The 19,781-nt window shown below is 43.8% G+C and overlaps 2 protein-coding genes across 2 annotated transcripts; both read left to right on the top strand.

Annotated features, from left to right (window-relative positions):
* Window positions 1–1,756: 1,756 nt before the first annotated feature.
* On the top strand, window positions 1,757–10,909 carry g6fl (g6f-like). Its single transcript, XM_030072132.1, has 12 exons — window positions 1,757–1,773; window positions 1,963–1,982; window positions 2,134–2,472; window positions 2,785–3,051; window positions 3,365–3,400; window positions 3,723–4,055; window positions 5,901–6,155; window positions 9,073–9,195; window positions 9,389–9,462; window positions 9,766–9,792; window positions 10,213–10,259; window positions 10,595–10,909. Exons 1-12 carry the CDS (start codon window positions 1,757–1,759, stop codon window positions 10,614–10,616), a joined length of 1,560 nt encoding a protein of 519 aa, XP_029927992.1. The 3' UTR covers window positions 10,617–10,909.
* A 325-nt stretch (window positions 10,910–11,234) lies between these two features.
* Window positions 11,235–19,759, top strand: abhd16a (abhydrolase domain containing 16A, phospholipase). Its single transcript, XM_030073039.1, has 20 exons — window positions 11,235–11,374; window positions 11,959–12,015; window positions 12,182–12,248; window positions 12,819–12,905; window positions 13,199–13,284; window positions 13,478–13,551; window positions 13,769–13,876; window positions 14,140–14,254; window positions 14,361–14,462; window positions 14,582–14,645; window positions 15,355–15,404; window positions 16,036–16,159; window positions 16,272–16,376; window positions 16,479–16,542; window positions 16,716–16,772; window positions 17,481–17,543; window positions 17,649–17,725; window positions 18,175–18,273; window positions 18,383–18,429; window positions 19,035–19,759. The coding sequence occupies exons 1-20, from the start codon at window positions 11,273–11,275 to the stop codon at window positions 19,116–19,118; spliced, it is 1,632 nt and encodes a 543-aa protein (XP_029928899.1). The 5' UTR covers window positions 11,235–11,272; the 3' UTR covers window positions 19,119–19,759.
* Window positions 19,760–19,781: the final 22 nt, after the last annotated feature.

Below are 19,781 nucleotides of genomic sequence, written 5' to 3'. Positions count from 1 at the left end.
TGCACACCAACAATATGAATAAAATATCAAATAGATGTTTGATTTTTTCCTCTGTAGATATTGGGTATGATTTTTTTTTCCTCTTCTCCCTCAGCTCTCTATAATCTAACAACTGTGCCTTTAGATGATGAAAGTACCTGCCATGTAAACAAGGCACAGTGGGTATGAATGCCAGCAGTGGGATACTTTGCATTACTGCATTTCTGCAGCCATCCCGCGGACCTGTAGCTCAGAAATTTGAATATGGCACTAACACAGTCAAGGCAAGGGGTTTAGTTCCCACAGGGGCCAGCCACACTAAAATCTATGTATTCGTGACAGTGTAAGAAGCCTTGAATAAAAGTCTCCGCCAAAATGGAAGACTTATAATCCATCCCATTCCCTCTTTTCCTGTTCAGCGTTTACTCTTGCCCATACTTTATCCTTCACATTTACCACCTCCAGCTATCACCCACTTATAACTCACCTCTTCTTTTTCCCTCGCCTCACACCGCCAACACCTCCTTCCACACTTCACTTTCCTCTCTTTTCATTTCTCCCTCCCTCTCCCTGTGTCATTTGATTTCCTTTGTCCACTTGTCCTTCACTCCTAGCTGCTATTCATTCTATTCTTCATCCTTGTGCTTCCCGGGGGTCTGTGGTAGTGATAATGAAGCGCATAGTTAACTGATATTAGCTCACTGGCAGTGGATTCATTAGGCAGAGCCAGGGCTTATGGTGATTATTTACCCATAGGGGAGGGGCCACAGGATCAGTACCATGCTCTGTGTCACCAGCCACTGGCTTCTTTGAAGTCACATTGTCTCTGTTCCCTTGTACTCTCTCCTTTCTCTCTCTCTCTCTGTTTTTTTTTCTCATTCAGTCTTAGCATCTCTACCTCTATATTTCTCCCTCTTTCTGCTCTGCCTTTTTTCTCTTCTCTTTCTCTGTCATTAGACACCCACAGCAGAGTTCTGCTTTCTCTCCCCTCTCTCTCTTTCTCCCAGCCGCCCCCATTCACCCAATGGTAATTATGGAAAAATCTGTAATAGCGCTCAGAGGAGCTGATAATACCTTTAGCTTAATTAAAGACATTTATGGGATGTAAAGACATGTAGCCTAGGGGTTGCTGTGCTCCCACACTAACCCAAACTCTTTATTTCTTGCTTTTTCATCTCCCTCAATCCCTTGCTCTCTGCCGTTCTTATCATTTTCTCTTTTTCACACGCACATAGCGATACACACATGAATGCAGTCAGTACATGCTCATTCCTTTTGTCAGACTGAATGTTGGGGTCAGTAGTTCCATAACTGTTCGCCCAGCAAAGTTAAGTTTCACAGTGGGCCTGCGTTGTAGTGGAAGAAGTTTTTGAGGAGTTGTGGCAGTGCCATTCCAAATAGTTTATCAGTATTTCACACACACATAATAATGATAGTGAAAGACGTTTCCTGTCGATTATCCCCATTTCAGTCATGTCATATCCTGTTTGACAGAAAGTACACACATGCAGGTCCTTGACATGCCAGTTATAAACACCAGAAATACTGCAAGACTCTATTTAGTGACTTCGGAAGGCCACAGTGTTGAAGAGAAAGCTGGTGTAGGCAGGTTTTTTTTTTCTTCCCTTGAATGTGTCATGGATTCGTGTTTTCTCACTTTTGTTGCTCTCACTCTTGTTTCATCCTCAGTCATCACTCACTGTGGCGCAGCCATTACAGGTATGGAACGCTTGGATTTGTAGAAAGTAGCCGCTGCGTGATTTCACTGCACTTGAAAATGCTCATGCTGCTGAGGTACATTAGAGTGTAAACATGAATGAATAATAGCAACACCGGTTTCATTGAAGATGCACCATGAATCATGCATAAAGTTCTTCCTCATCCTAGAGCAGCCAGAAAAGTTTTGCCTCGTCACATCCAGTTGGAGAAGAAGCTCCGTGTTAACTTTCATCTTGTCTGATTTTCACTCCTTGCTCCTGCCAGCTGGTCAGATGATACCACCGGTTGGCCTGGAGAGTTCACACATATGTTTAACCAGATCTGAATCAGACAGTCATTAAGGGCCGGTTCAAAACAGTAAGAGTAAAGTTCAGCATTTTTTTTTTTTTTTTTTTTTTTTTGGATAATGTGGAATTTTCTGTCTCTCACATTCAGATATCACCTGGAATGACGTTGTGGTCACAAAAGTGGACACACCTACCGTCTTGCTCTGTATTGACGAGACAGTAAGAGGTGCTGTAGCCATCAACTGGATAATGAAGCCATTTAATGAGGAGAAAGAGAAACTGGTCCTCTCGGCCAATGAAATGAAGGAGTTCTCTGGTGGTGCCTCAAAGGCATCCATGCGTTTGCAGGACTCTAACTTTCAGGACACTGGCATTTTCTCTCTGTACTTTCTCCCCAAAATGGAAGACCAAGGTCTCTATTATTGCTTGATAAAACAGCAAGAGAGGACACTGAAGGAGAGGATTATCCTGTTAGCCATCCTTACAGGTAAAACAATCAGCAGGCTATAATTGAATCTTGCACCTCCTGTGCCCCCATTTTGATGCATAGCTATTCTGTGGATAATTGTCTTTCTCTTACCCTTTTAAATGCCAGTCGTTCTGTATTTTAGTTTTGTACGATTATTTTGTATATAGATTTTATTTTAACCTCTAATATTAAAGCCTCTTGATTAACATGTCTCGTATGCTCTCTAAATGATAGATAGACAGACAGACTGATGGATGGATTGATACATTTACGATATCAGTTCTTCGCCCTGTCCAAATCTTATCCTGCTTGTGTCCCCTTTGTCTCCAGTCACCATCGTCCCTGCAGTGCCTATTCCACATAACAGTACCCTGCGGCTGATTGCCAGTGTTAATCCCAACATCGCTATCACCAAGATTACCTGGGCAAGACCTGGTGGCTTTCCCATGAGGTCAGAGAAAATGAGAAACAACGGGACAGTGGCCAAGCTGCCACAGTTTTCGTCTACTGACAGCGGGGCCTATCTCTGCATGGCACACCCCAGGGGTAACAGCAGTCACACCCTCTTCCCCTTCCACGTGCAGGTGGCCATCGACGGTGAGACGAAGTGCAGGGAGGAAATGGGAGAAACACTGGGGAATAGAATACATTTGGTATTGCTTTTGTTGATGGTATGAACGGGCATCAGTGCCAGAACCTCCTGCAGTGGCATTACTTATTTAAGCATCCTGTAGCTATAGTTCTTCAAAGTATTTACTTTTACAGACCAGTTTCAAAACTCAGAAGTCTGCGGTAGATCTGCACTAAAATTCAGCCAGTCCTCCAGTGAATATTATAGTTGCTACAGTTATGTATTATTCATTATTTGCTTTTTGCTCTTTTCACTTCCTTGCCTCTCATCTCTCTACAGCTGACAAGGTGGCCTTATTTACCAATAAAACACACGGTGAGTGACTCTCTAACACAAGCAGTCTGAAAGGCCTGTGTTAGCAGCTTGCTAATCAGGCAGAGTAGAACGCAACTCAGGCAGTAACTCACCGTAAATGAGCCTAATTTCTATTGTTGGTAACCTCCTCTCTTGCTATTGTGTTTTCTCTCTCCGCCTTCACCTTCAATTCACCCTTTTTTTTATTCAACTTCTTTTTCAATTCCCTTTCAATGCCTCTGCTCTGTCTTTTGCCTACTTTTGCTTTCTTGTTTTACTTCACTGGTTTCCCATATTTTCCTTCTCTCCCTCCGCCTGTGCTCCTATACTCTCTGGCCCCCAGGCTCTAAGATCACCGCCACTGTGGCTCAGACTTCCTTCCGCCTGTCCTGTCCTGCTATCCAGGGAGATTATGTCCTGCTCTACTGGCAACCTCCAGACAACAAGAAGCAGGATAGCATGAAGTTGGTGTATGCATATGACCGGTGGAGGGGCTTCACCCGTATGTCTGAGCGAGGCCCGAAGATCCAGCTGGCAGGCCCCCCCTACAACGCCCAGGAGGGAAGCTTCTCCTTTCTGCTCACCCCTGGAATCAAAGATGGTGGTCACTATATCTGTAAGGTTTTCCTCAATGACAACATCCTCAGCCAGAGGACTGTCCTCACTGTGCTGAAAGGTATGGATCAGGAGGGTGGGTAGGATAAAGAGAAGGAGATAAAAAAAAAAAAATGCAAGTTTGAAGGACAGGCTTTCTGCCAAATAATAGCAATGAAATGACAGTCTTTTAAATTTGGGGTTATCTTTCATAGTCTCACATCCAAAATACAGTACAAAGTAACACACCTGTTCAAAAGCCATTCTGTATGTTTCCTTTCATAACAAATTCATGATGCATGTTCTCACTTGACACATAGTTTATGCAATCATTACAAAATGCAAATTAGTAGCAAAATAAGCGCAGAGGCAGCATGGCGATGCAGAAAGTAGAGGGTCCTTAGTTCAGTCCATCGGGCTGAAGTGTCCTTGAGCAAGAAACTGAGTGCCTGGCAGCTCCTTGTGCCGCTCTGTAGCTTAACATGCAGCCTGACTGCAGTCTGCAAAGACTGACTGCAAAGAGAATTTCCTAAAAGCATCAATAAAACATTGCAATATTACAATAATACATTTATAGTAGGGGAGTAATGATCTATTGCTTGCCTCAACATATCGATTTCCTCTTTCAGCTGCACCGATGTGCTAAAAACATAAAGACAAAGGCTGAATTGCTGTAACTTCAGCCTGAATTGATAAGAACTGCCGTGAATCCAATCTTTCTCAATTATTAAGAGAAAAGGCAGATCATTGTTTTTATCTTACAGAATACCATACCAACTTTTTTTTTTATCAATAATATATATTTTTTTCACATTTCAGAAGAAAAAGGATAGTGTTTCATTATGTTTATTTCATTGCTAAAAGTTCTGAGTCAAAACATTGACGCACATTATGCTTCCTAAACTCAAATCAAGGTGGGTAGTTGGATGGATTACCAGCTAGTGAATCATGAATCAAATTGAATCTTAAATCTTGAATCTTGTTAATCCAAAGTTCTATATTTAAAATAATACTTGTGAAAATGAACATTTGCCCATTTCAATAGATCTCAGGGCGATAAAACTGAGCAGGACACCTGTCGATTTTATGAATGAACTATAGGGAAGTCTCAGTTGTTGTGCAAAAACACACAGAATGCATGTCTCGTCACTCACTCACACACATACACACACACACACACACACACACTCAGCCCTGCACACACACGTCGTCCCGTCACAGCGGCCTTGGAAGGCTTTACTAATCACAGTCCCACCAGCATCCATCACAGCTGCCCAGACATGACCAGCCGATCTGTCACTGTCACCTTGCTTCACACATCTGCATCTCTTGCACACACACACACGCACACACACCAATCATGTGATGCATATATTTTTACCCCACCTCATTATAAGTATCATTATGTATGATTATACCTGCTGCCCTCCCACCAAGGCTGTAGGTGGCCCACACTGATCACTCTAATCAAGGCTGAAATGTATGTATGTGTGTGAGAGAGTGTGAGTGTGGTTGTATTTGTGTGTGTGTGTGTGTGTGTGTGTGTGTGTGTGTGTGTGTGTGTGTGTGTGTATGTGCGAGTGTGCGTGTGTGGGTGGGTGTGTGTGGGTGGGTGGGTGCGCCTGTGGTGCTTGATTACACCCAGATGGATTCTCATTTCAGTTTGATGAGACACTAAGCATCAGTCACAGTCAACCAAGGCATTAGCAGCAAATCATGTTAATGAATATATATTATTTTGACCCCTCTCTGAAATGTTCATTGTTTTTCATATCACTCTCCTCTTTCCTTTCTTACCCTCTATCTGTCCTTGGCCTTTTCTGTATTCACACACTGCCCTTCAACACACTTTGTCACCGTGTCTCACTGTTTTTTCTCTGTCCAAAACTTTCCCTGCCATGCCTCTGCTCTTATCTTATCTTTGCAGTCAGGTCAACTCTATCTGCTTCGAAGCTGGAGTTGTTGTGCCAGTACTCGGAGAGGTCTCAGGTGAAACGTGCTGGTTGGACCTACCAAAACCAGAGTCGCAAGCTGCAGAGCTTCTCACACAGCCCTGGCATCATCACCACCACCCTGCCCCTGCCCATCACCTCCGACACAGCTGGCAACTACACCTGCACCCTGCAGCTGACTAACGGGCAGACCATCTGGGCCACACACACTGTCACACTGCCCCCCGAAGGTGGGAGAGATATTCAGGGTCGCAATGACTAGCTTGTTTTGTACATTTTTCTGTGGCCGTAGAATATGACTAACACGCGAGTCCTGGCAGACTCCCTGTCAGCTCTGTGGAGATGTGAACCATGAATGTGGGTGATTCTCTTGGATATGTGCTCCGTGAAGCGTTCTGCTGTGCATTCAAGCCAGCTCCAGGTCAAGCTATCTGCCAGGCTGCCTCCACCGCGTTTGCAGACATAAAGTCTCAACAGTTTACAGAGTAGGGAAAGCTCCTGACAGATGCCATATGTCATGTTTTCTTAATGTTGTTAAACAGATTGCAGGTCAAGAACACTGTGTGACCGAAAGGTTTGCTGTTTGCAGGAAACCAACACAGGAACAACTTGGTTCACAAGTCAAGGTCATATCTTTCATAAAAAAAAAAAAACACCACAGTCCTACTTGACTTCTGTTTCTATAAATTATACAATATTATCTCTATAAAGTATTTTTCTCATCATAGTATGTGGATATAAAGAGAGAGGACCTCAGGACATAGCTGGCCACGAATAGTAAATTATTCAAGTTTATTGTATTGGTGGCTGTGCAGGAGTGCAGCATGGCAGTGACAGTTGAATGGATCTCTTAGCAGTGATGAGCTCAGTCCCCACACCCCAATACATCACTTGTGCTGAGGAGCCCAGAGCTCATCATGATGCACACTGATGATACCGGAATAAGAGTAATGTACATAGGGAAAAGAGAGGTGGAGAGAGGCAGAGAAAGGAAAAGGATTGGTCTCATTGCAGAGGCTTGATCAGATGTTGAATAGTACTTTTTTTCCTCAGAGATTATGGGATACTGCAGAAGGTGAGTCCTAGGAGGGTGGGTTATGTGAAGAGAGAGCTGAACCAACATGGGTTTTGGCTGCTGCTTGCTTCAATAAAACTATCAAAACAGTAGTATATGTTATGTATGGTAAGCCAAATATGAGAGTGAAGCCTTGTAGAGCTACACAAGTCATACACGCTGAAACAAAACTACATAATAGAATTTCAGTCGCCGATGACACAGTTAGGAAAAATGCAAAATTGAAGCAATCATTCTGTTCTGCAGTGCACAAAATATTTCAAATGTCAGGGATGTTTTGCAATCATTTGCTATCCTGAGATGGCCTATGATTTGCAAAGCATTTGAGCAGTTCTTTGGCCTGCCTTCCATCAGCTGCCCTCCCCTACAATCACACTGATATAAATCACCCCCTACCTCATTTGAGATGAAATAGACGAGGTAGGAAGGAAGTGCCAATAGAGGAAAGGAAGAAGGGAGATAGGGGGAGATGAAAGACAGAGGGGGAGGGGGCAGTAGAGAGAGAGAGAGTGAGGGTATTTATGCCTCACTTCACTGCACTCAATTACCATAATTCATGCGTTAAAGCTGGCATGGAGAACAGTGCAGGTCAGTCCTGGGGTCAGATCTCACCACAATATTCCATTAGCAGACTCTACACACACACACACACACACACACAGGCTCACACCAATCAATTACTTCTCACACAGCACGTAACGATTGATTATTTTAAAGCTAGCTGGAAGCCGTGACACCGGGGCTAAGGTGAAGTCTGAAGGCCAGTCCCTCTACAAACAAAAGTTGTGGAAAGCTGATGAGAAGTTTTCCTGGACTGGCCTCTCTCCAGGTTTCTGTCCATCGAGCAACTTCACATCCCTGGCAATTATATCCCACGTGTTTAAATAATGATAATCATAAACAGTCTGTTTTGTGATTTGCAAAGTAGTAATAAAACATCAGACTCCTCTTTTTCCCCAGCATTTCTGGCAGATCTGATTGCTTTGTGCTCGGCGCACTGTGCATTGGCAGCAGCAGCAGAACACTTGTTCAGGTACACTAAATTACAGCAGTCTCTGTGGAAACTAGCACCTCCCCTCCCGGCTCATGTGTCGCCCAGTGGCTGTGTTTTTGCAAGACTGATGTCATCCTCATTATGCAAACAAACCTGACAAGTGTGATCATGTGTGCTGCTCTTCCCACCAAATTTGACTATTACTACAGTGAGCTAATGGTTTGGTTATGTAATGCCTGCATCATAATCACGTCTCCATATCTGCCCCCCCCTGTTTTCATGTGCTCCATTCATAGGGTTTGGCTCAAAAGAATGTAATTTACATGGTCAGGTTTTTCAGTTCGCCTTAAGGCATTTGGTTGCACGGATCAGATGTCAAGGTAGTGCAATGTGAAACTCCTTGTTTCCCTGCAGCCACTGCGCATTTACTCTAAATATGAAATATTCAGTATAATTAGGAGGTGTACAACCCTGGATGTGATGACTGCCTACGGAAGCAGCAACCCGCAATGACCTGCCAGTGTTTGCTGGAAGGATCTAATAGCGGTTATTCATTGCCTTGGACTCCTTGATACTGGTGCTTTTCTTCTACCCAGCCAGACATATTGACAGCACTTACTGTCCGAGCCGAGTGTCTGTCAGACTGATGTACACTGAGCCGCTGTACATCACAGGCTACTCTTTCTTTTCTGTCTGATGATGCCTGGATTTCCTCACTCTCTTGTACTGCACCTATTGTCTACGAATGACAGCAGCATGATGCAAATGCATGTAACATGTTGAGGGAATTTGAATGGCGCCGTGTCCCAGCTCCGTCAAGCGCTCATGTAAAGCAGCATTGCCCCCTTTTGTCTTTAGGAGGAGAAGACGGCAAATAACTTCCTCGCATAGCTGATTCAATTCAACTATACACTCCATGCAATCTGCTTGAGTTTTATTTAAGCACTGGTCTTGAGAACAATTCTGTTTCTCTCTCTCTCTCTCTCTCTCTCTCTCTCTCTCTCTCTCCCCCCCCCCCCCCTCTCTCTTTCTCTCTTCGTCTATTTCCCTCTCTCACACACACTTTTTCCTTTTGTAGGGATTGTGAGTGTCACTACCACCCCCCTGCACCCTTCTCTCTTTGCTTTATTACTCCTGGTGCCCCTGGTTGCTGCGGCTGTCGGTGTGTTGCTATGGAGACAGGGACACATTTCTGGTCGCGGTGAGTCTTCCGGCGTTTTCTTTTTTGACAGTCCTTTGTGTTCAGTCCATCCTCGGCCCCTGTCAGCTGCGAGTGAATGATCTGGGCCATGACATCCTCTGAGGTCGATGTAATGAATCTGGCCCCCCTCACTGTCTGTCTGTGCGTGTGTGTGTGTGTGTGTGTGTGACTCTCTCTCTCTCTCTGAGCACAGGTATTGAGCAGTCTCTCTCTCACTACTCGGGCGAAGCAGAGAACATCTATGAGAATCCTGAGGACATCAGACAGGTGATGAATTCCCACGTTCTCAGTATCTCAATATCCTCTGATGAATTTCCCCTCTCATCTGCCCTAGCTTCAATTCACCTCCACTCCCACTCTTCCCCTCTGGTATGCAACCCTCTTTATCTTTCCCTTTCAATCTTATCCACCCGCCTCTTCTCTGTCTTTCCCCTGTCTCCATTACACAGTTTTGTTTTTTATTGCTTTCCACCTCCGTTTCTGTTTTTCCTCCCATTCCCACTGTCCCTCCCTGTCTGTCATTAGCTGTTCATTAAATCCATTTTCTCTGTTCTCCTTGCTTCCCTGCAGACTTCTCCCCAGGGTTCGGTCTACATGGTGAGTTATTGTGTTGTCCCCCGCGCAGACACACAAGCGTGGCGAGCGTGTGAAGATCCGCAATGCTCACATCCACCAATACACACAAATTCTCCCTCTCTCTCTCTCTCTCTCTCTCTCTCTGTCTCTCTGTCTCTCTATTCATCTCTTGCTCTCTCTCTCCCTAAGCTGTCAGCAGATATGTCTTTCCTTACACTCCCAGTTCCCTCAACCAATCCGTCAGCCCTCTCGCAGATAAACCCGTTGCTTCTCACCTGTCACCCTTACATTAGAGATATTAACAAATCAATCGCATTACACATTGGACAGACATAAATCTAGCCTTTCCACCATGGATCTCTTTCCTCATCCTCCTCTTCACTGCCCTCTCTCCCAATCTTCCCCCTGCCTCCCTTCCCCCTTCTCTCTTCTCTTTGCCAGGATTTGAAGCCAAGAGGAGAGGATGATGTCTATAAGGAACTGGAGCGGTAAGCAAACAGCCTTGGGTCAACCTGTGTTGTATGTAGGTACTATAACGTGTCCATGTGTGTGTGCGTGCATGTGTGTGTGTGTGTGTGTGTGTGTGGGAGTGTGTGTATACGCGCTGTCACTCATCTGCCCTTCACAGTCTTCTCACACTCACCAATCACGCTGGCCTGAACATCACTCTGACACTGTGGCACAATATCACGCTTTGCACTGACAGCACTTCGCCTGTGTGTTGTTTGTTGCGTGGGATGTCTATGTTTGTGTTTAAGGAAGAATAAAAGAGACTGGAGGATGGCTGAATTTGTGCAAGTTTGCCTTTGTGTTCTCTTTTCAGATACGAGCAGTGTCAGGGCTGATCACCTACCCACATCTCATCCTCATCCAACTGTCACATCCACTCAGTTCCCAGCTGCAGCAGAGGGCCTTTATAAAGAAAACTAACAACTGAATGTCATGTCATAGTTAAGAAAAAGTTCTGTGCTTCAGGGAAATGCTACTGGATGTTCGTATGATATGTTTTCTATTGTCGTAGTTTTACGTTACTATAACTCTTTGTAACTACCACTGATATATTGTCGCTGTCTTGCCTTGTATATTGTGCTTTATGGTCTGTGTCAGTGTAATTTAAAACCTTATCTGCGAGCCACATTACCCCTGTCAGAAAATAAAGTATTGCAATGACTTCAAGGTAATTTGGGATGCTTTCATGACACACTTTGGGGATACAAACACTGCTGACAAGGAATGAGCTTTATAATAAGGGCAGCAGTTGCCGGTGTTAGTGAATTGCACTCCATAGATGCTCTGGCTGGTTTTATTTTGGCTCGTTTTTGATTTTCTGAATGTGTTGTGACACTTGACATTTGTTTAGTTAATAACATCCCCGTGCTTATTAATATCGTTTTCTGGAAAGGTGCCTGTGTACACTTAAAAGTACATCATGCTCTTAGCGCTTTCGCCTTTTACAACGTTTGGCTAGTGCCGGCTTCCGTAGTCGTTTCGTAGTGGAAGAATGGCCGGTTGGATGTGGCTCCGTTGTCTTTTAGGGCCTCATCTGCAGCGAGTTCACCGTGCACCGGAGCAGTCTCGGCCCGAAGGCAGGGCGGGGAGGAGGGTATGGCTGTTTTCAGTGTTTTGTGTCTGTCTGACCACAACCGACAGCGAGAACTGAGCAAAAAATCAAATGAATTAGCAGCGGTGTAGCTCGGGCTGCGGCCCGGAAGTGTCAACTGTGTTTTTGAAGTCCTGTTGTCGGGGGGTCGCACAACCGATGTCCTAGTGTGTGTACATATCGATTCCACATTCAAAAGCTCAGTTGTGGCATGCTTTCGTATGGTTTTATTATCTCAGGAAAAAATCAGAAGTCTTTCCCCCGGCCACTGCTTATAGCGACAGATTAGCTTTAGGGGCTGTTTTGCTCCATGACGTTAGCGCAGTTGTTCTACTTAGTGAAGCCCAAAATAGACTTACTGTGGGCAAGAAAACAGAAGATAGGAAGGAATTACAGTAATAGCCCAGTCAAAGAAAGGAGAATGTGCTGCTGGGCCGTATAAGTTTAGTCTGTGTCTCTGTAGCAAGACTGATATGGCTACAGGCGGTGCCACTAGCTAGGTAAAGTCAAATGTTTCATGTGTTTTATCTGTTTGACCAGAGTGCAGTCAAGTCTTAAGAAGTAACCACTTATTGCTCTGTTGCCAGGGATGGAGCTACCAACCCAGGAGTCTGGAAAAACACACTGATAGCATCCTTGGTTGGGTCAGTATGGTTGTATTTGATTGATAATGTTATAACAAGTGGAATGATTCTGTCAAGTAATGTGTGTGTGTGTGTGTGTGTGTGTGTGTGTGTGTGTGTGTGTGTGTGTGTGTGTGTGTGTGTGTGCGTGCGTGTGCGTGTGTGTGTGCGTGTGCTTCTCCTACAGGCTTCAGCACTGTGGTCTCTGTCCTACTACAGTTCCCCTCTTCTACTCTGCTATCTCTACAGGAAAGGTACGTTCTCTCTCTCTCTCTCTCTCTCTCTGTGTGTGTGTGTGTGCGTGTCTGTGTGTGTGTGTGTGAGCTCTCTGTGTTGTGAAGTTAATCAGCTGAGTTGATGCAAGTCGGTACCCCGGCAGTTCACACAGGCTTCTGTGGGACAGCGATGATTGTCCCAAAGGAGAGTGTGTCCCCTGTAAAAAGAGACTGGCAAATCCCATAACAGACTGAAGCCATTGTTTTTCTTTTTTAGTGCACGGTACAACTTTATTTTTTAAAGGCAAGTTTGATGCATTTCTTTAGAAGCCTTTCCTTTGACTGTCAGGATGTGTCTTTTTCATGACATTGATCTTTGTATTAAGGATCAACAGCAATTATTAGCGCTTGTTGCTCTATCCCACTGCTTGGATGTCTAATATGAAATTAATCAGCTGAATTGTCCAGCAAGACTGTTAGTCAATGGAAATTAATTGCTTGAGGTTGCCTGCTACTCTTCTGTGTGTAATTGGGCGTCTGATATTGATTCATGCACATTCTTGTAAGATAGTTATTAGTTAGCTATTAATAATTGTCAGTGTTTTCCAGGCTACATCTGCAGCAGCAAGTTGGTTCCAGTTAGTCAGTACATCGGAACAGTCCTGGTGTGTCTTCTCGGAGTGGCCTGTCTTAGAGGTGAGGCTGTGAGCTCCCACTGATGCGGACGCTCTGACTAATTCAACTCATCTCTAGATATCAACATGTACTTGTATGCTGCATATGCCGCTGCATGCCAATAGGATTTCATTAACATTGAGACAGTTGCACAAGGTCTACACCGAGTAAGCATACTAAATACACCCTTGAGGCTCTGCAGCAGAATGGATGTTTCTAACTGTGTCTCCTGTGCTTTACACTTGCTCTCTCTCTCTCTCTCTCTCTCTCTCTTTCTCTCACACACACTCTCTATCGTCTCCCTCTCTCCCAAGGTTGGGGGAGATGGAAGAACTCTGAGTACCTTCAGTTCATCTCCATCCTTGAGGAGACCAGGAAGAATCATACTCCTGCAAACAAGGTGAGGCCAGCTAAGACAAAGACTGTGCAACAGGACTGAGTTTGGTAATGCTATTATCATGTTTTCGAAAATCAGAGAAAAAACAAAAATTGCAATTTAGGTCTTAAATCTCATCTCTGATAGATACTTTTTGGCAGCTGGGGGATTAGGGAACAGTACTGTTACTGATCCGAGTATGTTTTTTGCCCTGTAGAACAAACTGAGGTGGTATGACTTTGACTTCTCATATTGGCCAGCAGACTTCAGCTGGACCGAAGTCGACAATCCGTAAGTTTAGTTCTTATGTTCCTCTGCCATTTCTAAAGTGCCACGTGTGTCCATGTCACTTGCTTTGCCAGGGATAGGAATTCTTACTCTCCTGGGGCCAGCTGCTTTTAAAAATGCATGTAGTCGTGGCACTTTGGATAAAAGCAACCACTGAAAGTATCGTGTTTTTGTGGCGTCTCTCTGTGTCATTGTAAGCCTTTGACTGTGTGTATGGCAGGAAGCTCTCCAAGGCTGGTGTTTCTCTGTTGAAGCCTGAGCCCAGACTAAGAGGAGCAGCAGACAGCGTCCTCAACTCTGTACGCACTCTGCCATGCCACATCATCAGGTAAATACATTATATGCAACACGATACAAAAGGCTTTTCATAACCTCTTAGACCACAGTGCAGGCTTAATATGAGCAGCACAGTAATGGGATGCATACGGTATGTTGTGGTGGTAAGCTTCAAGACCTCTTATTTCACCCCTCCTCTATCTCCTCTCTCCACATTGTTTAAAATAGACATAGCATTCTTTCAGATTTACCTCATTGTCTCTCTCTCTCTTTCTCTCTCTTTCTCTCTCTTTCTTTCTTTCTCTCTCTCTCCAGTTTTCTGATTGCCCACTCGTTCGGGAGGAGGATGCTGTACCCCGGCTCTGTGGGTTTACTGCAGAAAGCCATGAAGCCCATGCTCCAGCAGGGCCAGGCCAGGCTCATCGAAGAGGTGAAGAACACACTTGCATTATCACTCACTCCCTCAGCCCGACACTGTACACACTTTGAGAAATGCTAATTATCCTCAGTACATGTTTTTGTCTGTTTTGATGTAGTTTGATGGCACAAGGAACAAGCTGGTGGCCTGTGACGGGAATGAGATTGACACCATGTTTGTGGACCGGAGGAGAGATGGGGGCCGGAATGGCAAGACTCTGGTAATGTCTAATCTGGTTTGTTGTTTCGTGCCTTCAGTGTAACCTAAGGCCTGATTGAATACATTGTCATATGAATCATAGCACCCATGGAGCTTCATGTTTTATGACCTCTACAATAGGTCATCTGCTGCGAAGGCAATGCAGGCTTCTACGAGGTGGGCTGTATGAACACTCCATTGGAAGGTGAGCAATCTTCAGAAAAGCACCCGGGCCTTGTTGAGACTGCCTGCCCAAATCTGTTTATTGGCATATCGAGATTGATTTTACAAAGTCTGGACAGAAAAAAAAAAAAAAAAAAAAACACATGATATGCAGTTGTTGCAAATCAGATCCAAACCACTTTTGGAGGTGGTTGGAAATGTGATTCCAGTCAAATTTCTACATATGCATCTCAGTCTGGATGCTCAAATAGGATTTCAAACTGTCATTTACGTCACTTGCAACACAACATAATATAGACAATGTAGTTTCCAGAGTGCTGCATAGAAATCATGCCGCTACAAGCAGAGCAGTATGGAGCACAACACAGAGAACAACAGACGCTGAAATAAATTGTCTGCTGGCACTTTGGGGGGAGGCTTCTTTTACAATTCTCCTGCTTCCGCATTGAAAAGTCACATCACTGGTGTATGTAGTTACTGACGCCTACATCGTCACCATAGCAACCCGAGCAGATAGGTTGGTAATTACAGGCGCACAAATCTGATCCGATCACTTGCAAATAACAGTGCAGACAGTCTTTCTTTGAGATCTGATTTGAATCTGATTTGCATGCAGTCTGAACAAGGCCTTTGATCTTATAGGGATATGGATATGGATTTTTGTTGCAAATACAGAACAGATGCTGTTGTATTTGAGTTCATGTTAAGCTTTGTGTTGATGTGCACTGTAGGTGGCTACTCTGTACTGGGCTGGAACCACCCGGGCTTTGGAGGCAGCACGGTAAGCAGTATTGTCCTGTAGAGCTATATGTGAACCATAATCCAAAGTATTAACCCAGAGGCTTTCAAACAGAAACCAGTCTCCTGTCTGATTTAGCAAAATGAGCAATAATTTAGTATTCCTATAATCTAATCCATTAGAATGTTACATTAAAAAAATGCATGAATGATTTCTATAACATTGCCTTTTTTTTGGAAGCTATTTGTCAGTGTTTAATTATGACATAAATAATTCAATATCTTTTCATATCAGGGTACTTATTATAGAGCAAAATCTCTTCAAATGGGAGTCCACAGCTAAATAAAAGTCAGCTTGGGGTAGGGAACATGTAAAACTTTGGAAACCCCTGTATTAACCTCCAGTGTTTTCCCTGCACTTACTGTAGTGCCTCTAAATAGGGCAGCGACAGACAATGACATGTAGAAATTCTAGTTCCACTGTCAGAACAGGGCAGCATTGCGCAAGTACACTCCCAGAGTTGTTATCATCGGTGTGATGGAACAGTGCAAATCTTTTCTCCTTTTGGAAGTGCATGGTTTTGTATGGTGTCAAATGTCACTGTTATGTATAATCATAATAAATAAATGTTGCTTTTTTTTTAAATTTTTTTTTATTCATATCTTTCTCCCAGGGAGTGCCGTTCCCCCAGAATGAGGCTAATGCCATAGATGTAGTGATCCAGTTTGCAGTGCACAAACTGGGCTTCCAGCTCAGCGACATTATCATATATGCCTGGTCTATAGGAGGATTCACAGGTACAGACCGTGGCAAATAAACAGCCATTGTTGTTATTTCTGTGCCACATTTCTGACTGTGCTTATCCCTCTTTGCTTGTTTTTCTCTGTTTCTCTGCATTTCCTTTCTCAGCCAGTTGGGCAGTGATGTCATACCCAGAGATCCAGGCGGTGGTGTTGGACGCCTCCTTCGACGACCTGCTGCCTCTGGCCCTCAAGGTCATGCCCGACAGCTGGAGTGAGTCCAGGGGCTCAAAGGTCGTAGCCTATATTATACAGTGTGATGGCTGTGTCAGGCTTTTTTGTTTCACCATCTGTCTTTGTCTTGGTTTTTATTAAGGACCGTTGGTACAACACACAGTCAGGCAGTACATGAACCTCAACAATGCAGAGCAGCTTTGCAAGTGAGTGGAACAATCTGAACTCACGGCGACACAAGTAATAAAAGTCACAGGCCAGGCAGCAGTCCTGAACATTGCACAGTGTACTCATCCTGTAGTTTTGGAGCTAGAATTCCTATTGCGATACGTCGTAGCAACTGGGCTGGTGATTGATGCAGCTCCTGTTCTTCTCCCAGATACCAGGGACCAGTGCTGCTGATCAGGAGAACCAAAGATGAGATCATCACCACAACGTAAGCCACCTCAACTTTTTCACACCTAGTTTTCATTATTTCGTTAGTTTTTGTTAATAATAAGCTTGGCTCAAACAGGACAAAGCTTTTTTGTACAATTTTGAGCTTTAACAAATTCCAGATTGTAAAGGAAACAGGATGCTCAGTTTGAACACGCAACAATGAACTGATGATCCATGTTGCCATTTGAATGTTGTGACGTGGCCAGTTTCATGCCGTGGAGGTGGGGAGTTATTCAGAAACTCAAAGTGCATCATCACTGGTGGGAATTTTTATTTATGCCTATTGATACACGAAGTTTTCCGATAAGTAAAAGAAATTAGATTTTTAGATAAGCATTATAAAGTACAAACTGTTGCATTTTTGGCATTTTTTGTTAAATAGGTTATACCTTCAGCTTATAAGGTGAATCTGAAGGTTGACAGAATTCATGCTGTTTTCCTGTTTTGCAGTTGCATAGTTTCACACATTCACACATGGGAGGCTCTCAGTACTACTGTGCTGCTTTACAGCTGGCCACTCTCTACTAGAATATGTGAGGTTTAGGTGCCTTGCTCAAAGGCATCTACAGCAGATGGTAAATGTTGAGGCAAGGGGAGAGCATTTTAAGTGCACTCTCCCAGACAGCCACATTCTGGTCACACAAAAGCTTTGCTAACCTCTGAGCTGCGGCCACCCTGTGATGTTGTGTTGTGTGCTGTACCACAGGGGTCCAGAGGACATCATGTCCAACAGAGGCAACGACCTCCTGCTCAAACTGCTACAGTTCAGGTCTGTGCTCAAAAACCTCATCAGCATTCTCTCTGTTGGCTGGGATCAGTGTGTCAGAACCTGATGAATGCAGCGTAATAAATGTGATGTCACTTTCACACCCAGGTACCCCAAGGTCATGACAGATGAAGGGGTCAGGGTGGTAAGACAGTGGCTGGGAGCCTCCAACCACATAGAGGAAGGTGAGTGAACACACAGACTTTGACTTATTTTCATTATAAATTAATCTGTTGATTTGCTTTTTTTAAATTAATCATTTAGTATATAAAGTGTCAAAATGCTAATAACAAATGCTTCTCATAACCTAGAGCCCAATGTTGTAAAATTGCTTCCTACCAAGGCATAAATTTTATATGAGCCAAGTATAAAAATCCTAGCATCTCAGTAAAGCTGTAACAAGCAAATGTCTGTATTTTTACTTGATAACTTACTAAGATGATTATCTAAATCAATACATTATATGTCTAAATCAATAAATACATTTTGTGTATGACTCATCGCTGATGCCTTGTTAAATCCTTAAAGCACACCATGCTGAGCTTTTGTAAACTGTAGTCATATATAAATCATACTTTAATGTGGTGTTTGTCTCAGCTTTACAACTTTACAACCGTCTTGTGTTTGTCTGCAGCGTCTGTGTACAGCGGGTATGAGGTGGATGACGACTGGTGTGTGTCTGTGCTGCAGTCCTATCAGACAGACAGAGATGTATTTTTCCCATGGAGTGTTGGTGAGACAGCTTTTTTTCACATTAATTGGGCAAATAAACCATGTGTGCGCTATATATAATGTCTCCTCACAGCATCTGTACATGGTGTGACAGTCTCTCGTGTTTCCAGGTGAGGATATGACACTAGAGGGGAGGCGGCAGCTGGCTCTCTTCCTGGTAATAAAAAATACATTTCTTTTATTGCTCATGCAATCATCTCAGTCACTAGAGTTGTTTTTACTTTTGGGTTCAAAGGATAGCCACCTGTTGTCTTTATCTAATCTCTCCATATTTTTCTTATCCATCCATTCAGTTGCACAAAGGTAAATTTTCCTGTTCTCCAATAACCCCCATTTTCTTGTTTAAGGTTGGCTTACCTTCCCCCTCCTCCGTTCTTTCACTTCCAAATCACAGCTATTCAGACATCATTACTGCCGAGGAACACTTTTCTGGTTGCCATAGTAACCAGCTCACCTGTGCTCTCAGGTTGACTGGTGTAATATATTTCACCGAGCTGGGCTTATTGAAGTCATTTAACATCAAACAAGAGGAGTGCCATCAATTACAGCTAATGCTATGCTTTTCCTCCCTGGGTAATGCCTTCCGAATTAGACTTTATTCACCTCAATGTAAACACTAAGGAGATGGGAGAGGTTTGTAAGGCACAGAGCCAGACAGAGTGAGCCTAATATAATCAAGTTCTGCACTTTTAGTTCATTGCCCTCCTACACCTCTCATTCTCCATTCCTCTTCCATCCCCTCCCCGTCTTTTTCTCCCCAAGGCACGGAAGTACATGCACAACTTTGAAACGACACACTGCACTCCTCTCCCCTTCTCCGAGTTCCACACACCCTGGAGACTTTAGAGAGATGGAAGAGACGAAGTGAACAGCAGCAGCAGAGAGGATTCGGATGGCCTATGGTCAGAGCACGTTCCCGGCATGGTGTGAATGTAATACTGTGATTTTGTTTCAGAAGTGTTCCAAGACAGATGTGTTGTCATGTATGCCGATGCTGTGGAGGCATCTGAAAAGATCTGTCCCACTGTTTTGTTGCCTCACAGCCACAAAATACATCCTTTCTTTTGAGGTTAGTGTATAGTCATACTTTTAAGTGTTTGCCCCTTCTACAAACATGGACAAATGGATGCATTTTAACTGAATGCACAAGCCATCTCTTTCTGTTTCTATTTTTTTTCTCCTCCTTTGGCTGTATTAGTAAAAAAAAAAAAAATGTAATTGTCAGTAGCCAGTGTACCACTATTCCAGCAATCCACAATTTCAGGAATAGGAAATAAGCTTAATGGTGTCAGGTCAGAGGTAATCTCTGAACTCATCGGCGAGTTGAGAGGAATTTATATCCTTTTTACCAATGCAGCCAAAGCCCTGAAGCTTTTTTCCCTCTTCTGTGAACACCATCTTTATGAACAAAACTGTATCATAAAAACTGATGCTCTTAAATGTTATATTAAATATGCTGAATAAAATGTTGGAAATAAGGGACTGAAGTCATGGTCTTGATTGCAGTGC

This window comes from Myripristis murdjan, chromosome 16 (assembly GCF_902150065.1).
Source record: "Myripristis murdjan chromosome 16, fMyrMur1.1, whole genome shotgun sequence".
NCBI classification, from domain to species: Eukaryota; Metazoa; Chordata; class Actinopteri; order Holocentriformes; family Holocentridae; genus Myripristis; species Myripristis murdjan.
Note: the sequence above shows the minus strand (reverse complement) of the source record. Positions and strands in the feature narration are given on the sequence as shown.